Source organism: Sprattus sprattus, assembly GCF_963457725.1.
Source record: "Sprattus sprattus genome assembly, chromosome: 20".
NCBI classification, from domain to species: Eukaryota; Metazoa; Chordata; class Actinopteri; order Clupeiformes; family Clupeidae; genus Sprattus; species Sprattus sprattus.
The window spans coordinates 21829453-21834794 of NC_137918.1; the positions used below are offsets into that span (position 1 = coordinate 21829453).

At 45.2% G+C, this 5342-nt stretch overlaps 1 protein-coding gene across 1 annotated transcript in view; it reads right to left on the reverse strand.

Annotated features, from left to right (window-relative positions):
• Positions 1-2815: 2815 nt before the first annotated feature.
• slit2 (slit homolog 2) overlaps positions 2816-5342 on the reverse strand; it is a gene marked incomplete at its 3' end in the record, with an annotated part of 125520 nt that continues 122993 nt past the window's right edge. Inside the window, 3 exon segments of the mRNA XM_080858864.1 lie at positions 2816-3057; positions 4252-4460; positions 4791-5079. Of these exon segments, the coding sequence (XP_080714990.1) occupies positions 2816-3057; positions 4252-4460; positions 4791-5079 (740 nt within the window).

Below are 5342 nucleotides of genomic sequence, written 5' to 3' on the forward strand. Positions count from 1 at the left end.
GTAGCAGAGTTAGGAAAATATTATTTCTGATCTGAGTGAGAAACGTCCAACACCAAATCGCCAAGAAAAAAACATGATGGCGGTATGTTGTACGTGGTATGGCAGGCAGCCCAATGACTTGCCATGACCCTAAATCTTCAGCAGATGGTGGTATTGTAAAGCTGATAAAAGTGGGCATGAAACCTTGCACATGCATGAGTCTACCTCATGAAGCTACATTTTTACGGCAACAAAGGTCCACGTTGGACGCTTCACTCTCTAACACAAACATTCCTCCCAGCTAGTTTTCATCTAAAACATTTAATTATGCACATTTTCATAAATAGCACCATTAAAGGCACCCAGTGCAACTTTGTATAAACATTCAATAAAAAATAAACATTCTATTTTTAGTCTTTTTTACACGTAGGCCTAGTAAGTTTCAATAACTCCATACCATTAATATCGACATTCATGGAGCAAAGATGAGACGTCGTTGTGTGGTGAGAACTGATAGAAAATCGTAAACAACAACAATCGCCGGTGGGGAGAGGCCATTTTTCCATTGACTGGAATCCTGCTTTATTTATTGTAGGTCACAAAAAATTAAGAAAATGGCGGCGATTGTTGTTGTTGTAGATTTTCTATCGGTTCTCACCACACAACGACGTCTCATCTTTGCTCCTTGAATGTCGATATGTAATGGTATGGAGTTATTGAAACTTACTACGTGTAAAAAAGACTAGAAATTGAATGGTTATTTTTAAGCCTCGAAAGTTGCACCGGGTGCCTTTAAGTTATGGACAGACAAAAAAAATACACACTTAGAATGTCAGTGATGTCTGGGACAGCATTACCAATCCTTTACCAACCCGGTCTTGTCCTGCTTTCTTCGTGAACCAGATCCATCTTTATACTTGAGTCCGTATTAAAATAAATCCTTTTAAGAATTCTAACATGAATGAACATTGATTTGAGTTACTAGAACTAAACGGTATGCCACTCGTGAATGACGTCACGAGAAAGACTACGCCGTCTGTAGCAAGATAGTAGAATGTGGAGCAGCGCCTGTAGGTAGGGCCGGATGCTGGCACATACAGAGACGAGAAAAACATCTGAGGTAAATATCGTGTTTATTAAACAAACATCAGTATTGGGACTGACATTAGTCTGGGTACGGATGGAACACAGTCTACGGGGAGGGACAGCTTTATTTTTCTTGGTAATACGACGCGTTCCGCTTTACCGCGGCACACTGTCCACTACGGCACAGATTATCATCCAAGTCTACAAAACAAATTTAGCAGCAACATGTTAACGTCAGAAACAAAAAGGGTAACAAAGTAGTTTTGTTTAGAAAAAGTCACAGTATTTTGTTAAAAAGGATCATCTTAGAGTAGAACATTATTTAAAAGATTTTTTTTACGTATTCTAAGTTTATTTTTATTTCTTTCTAAACACGGTTTTGACTCTATGTAAAATACGAGGGGAAATTGAACTATACATTGAAACTCTAATATAAAGATCATCTCTGGCACAGTACAAAGTTTCAGGTGATTTGACAAAAATATACAATGCTTTCACTTCACATTTGAAGATTAAAATGTCACCAAGGTTTTCTGGTAAAGTACAATAGTCTCAGTGGTCAAACAACCTCTCGACTGAGAAGGACGCAAATGTTAGTCAAACTACCCGACAGGATATTATGTTTAATTCAATCATAACAGAAGGACAATATAAATTAATATATATTAAGAGATTCGAGCTGCAATACATGGGGAAGATCTACTGAATAAGTACTGTAAAAGTTTTTTGATACAATAAATACACGTGAGTGATATGGTGTGCCAACAGAGACATTATAATGACAAATGATATGAATCCAACATATTGTTCAGTACTGTAACCCTGGTATACCTTCCCACCTACCCTGCAGTCCCCCAACACCATAGTTCCACAGTAATACTGGAGACAAGGATCTTTACATGTTTTTTTTTTCTTTGTGTGCGTGTGTGTGTTTACAATGCAAACATGTGGACAAAATGATATGGGTTTGGGCGAGAAAACTGAGTATGAGTGTGTATGTCTGTCTGTGTGTGTGTGTGTGTGTGTGTGTTTGAGTGTGTGTGTGTGTGTTTGTGCGTGTGTGTGATAGACTGTAACACCATGACATTGCGTGAGTCTTTAGGACAGCTGTCCATGTTTTTTTTTTTTAAACTTTGGCGAGTCATCTCTGTGGTGATGGTGTTCGTCCGCCATCTTGCTTGCTGTCCTGTGCGTCAGAATGGAAAGAGTCTATCCTCTAATGTCCTTATGAGAGCCATCCAATGAGAACAGAGAAGACATGAGAGCCATCCAATGAGAACAGAGAAGACAGGGCAGAGCTCCTGCCATTGTGGCTCACTGTCTGCTACTCAAGTGTTCATGGGAACAGAAAAATGAGACACAAAAAACAAACCAGAGCAAACAAACATAAGGTCACAGTTCCTAGAGGGATGGCAAACGAAGAATAAAAATAACAGTCAACTCTATTTTTTGTCTTTTTGTTTTTCTCCGCTTCATAATAAAAAATAAGTTTGTTCTGTATTTTACAATAATTCAACAACTCCACTATGGAAGCATACATTAGTCCGGCATAACGAAAAAAATGTACATAAAAAAAAAAAAAAAATGACACAAAAAATGAAACAAAACGAAACGAAAGGGGGCGTGTAACTCCAAAAGAAGAGGAGATCTGGACAGGAGGGGGTGCAGGTTTTGGGGAGGGGGGGGGGGGGGTGGGTTGGGCGGTAGACAGAAGGGGGTGAGAGGTGGATTTGGGGGTGGGGGGGGCTCTCTAGGTTGGACATTTGGTACAACCACACTTGACCACTTTCTCCACCTCCTGGACGAAGGAGGTGCCGTCGGTGCACTCGAAGGAGTATTTCCGCCGCTTGCTGCGGAGCGGGCCGCAGCACTGCCCCCCCCCACAGCTGCCCCGGCACTCTAGCCGGGAGACCTTCTCCGTGGTCTGGCACGCCGCATAGCCCTGCTGCCTCTGGTAGTGATCTCGGACCCGTTCTCCTCGACATGCCACTTCTGCAGGAGGAGGTAGAGGAGGGAGAGAAGGAGGAAGATGAGGGAGAGAAGGGAGAGAAGGAGGGAGAGGAGGGAGAGAAGGGAGAGAAGGAGGAAGAGGAGGGAGAGGAGGAGGTAGAGGAGGGAAAGAAGGAGGAAGAGGAGGGAGAGAAGGATGAAGGTTGTGGGGGTGGGGGGGGTGAGATGAAAAGAGGAGGTAGAGGAGGGAGAGAAGGAGGAAGAGGAGGGAGAGAAGGAGGTAGAGGAGGGAGAGAAGGAGGAAGAGGAGGGAGAGAAGGAGGAAGGTGAGGGAGAGAAGGAGGTAGAGGAGGGAGAGAAGGAGGAAGAGGAGGGAGAGAAAGAGGAAAGGTTGTGGGGTGGGGTGTGGGGTAGGGGGGTGGTGAGAGGAAAAGAGTAGAGAATGAGAGAAAGCAAGGGAGGAGCAAAAAAGGGAGAGAAAGATTAAGGCTCTGAGCTTGTTGTCATCCCTACCTTCCTTCATAGTTCTTTGAGTATGGCCTAATACAGTTGTTACCAAGGTAACCCGTTTTTTTTTAGGTGAAGAAACGTTCAGAGAGGAAAGACTAAGGATTTGATTCTAAATCCTTGAAGATTGGAAAAAAGAAATTGCATATCTCCGTCCCCGGTTCCTTTTCTCTTGTCAAGTGTGTTTTCTCACCTGCTGGCCCTGAGTGACACTCTCACTCTCAGGAGGCTCAGAGGAAGCTTGGCACAGGGCACAGAGCACAGGGCAGAGGGCAGAGGGCAGAGAGCACAGGGCACAGAGCAGAGAGCAGCACAGCATTAGTAGAGTTAGTCACAGACAAACAACCACAACAACACAGGCCAAACACATCTCTATTCACAGCCCTAGAGACGAAGCCTTTCCAGTTAATTTCACATGCAGTGTTAAAGACATTTATAAGAAAGTTATAAGCAGGTTATAAGCACAAAGGCATTATCATTAAGTAATCAGCAGGCACTGTACTGTTGTCAGCTACTCATTGTAGATATACATATATGTATCCACCCATGCATAGATTAGCTTTATATGCTTTACATTACAGATTTTGTGGGTTATTAAGGAATGATTGTTTTAATTGTCGCACCGTTTGTAAATCCAGTATGTTGTGGAAACCTAAAGACCAAAAGCCCATGTAGTGTTCACACCAACCAAAGAGAAAGCGGTGAAAAGAGGGGGGCTCTGTCATATACCTCTGTCGCAGCTCTCTCCAGAGTAGCCGGCGTTGCACTCGCAGTAAGGTTTGCCCAGTCCAGAGACGCGGCACGTGCCGTGCTTACACTTGAGCGACTGGCAGGGGCTGAACACCTCCTCCTCGTCGCACAGCACGCCAGCGAAGCCAGGCTGGCAGCGGCAGCTGTAGGAGTAGGAGTTTATGGGCAAACACGTGCCGTGGATACACCTGAGGTAGGAACAGGACACAGAGAGTTCATCAGATCAGTGGGTTATATTATGTGTGAGAAGGGATAGACACGCTCTACTTCCAAAAATAAATGAGATATCGGGTGCGAGTAAAAGAATGTTAACTTAGAGTAGAATAAAACCGCACTCTCAAGCTTTTCTCATTGCTATTTAGAGCAGTTTATTTCCAGACGCGTTTCGGCCTAAGCCATCGTCAGTGTGTTATATTATGTTTGTGCATGCATATTTTTCTTGCATTACTGCAACGGATAACTAGCGTTACTGAGAAACACAATGTGCGATAGTAAGAGTTGATGGTAGAGGGACTCACTTATTGCCGTCACAGGGGTTGTTGACCTGCTGGTCGCAGAGCTGGCCGGTCCAGCCCGCCTCACACACGCAGCTGAAGGAGGACTGGCCCGTGGGGTGGCAGGAGCCGTGGGCACACTGGGGCCGGTTGCAGGGCTGGCACCCCGGCAGCACGCCCGACTGCAGCAGGAACTGCGTCAGGTCCTGGATCTCTCCGTTGATGTACAGGTTACGAATGCAGCCGTGGAAGCTAGTGCCGTTACGGCCTGGACCCTGCCGCAAGGCTGCCAAACCCACCTGACCTGGCAAACCTGAGACAGGAGGAGGAGAGGAGAGAGAGACGGATAAGAGGAGGAAAGAAGAGAAGAGAGAAGAGTGAACACAGCTCAAGGTGAACATTTTCTAATATTGCTAGATGGTCCCTGAGGCGTGCAGGGAAGATTATGTCCGACCCCTCCCACCCTGGTCACAAACTCTTTGTGACCCTCCCCTCCGGCAGAACCAAAAGGACCAGGACCAAAACCTCACGCCACCAGAGCAGCTTCTTCCCGTCTGCGGCTGGCCTCATTAACAA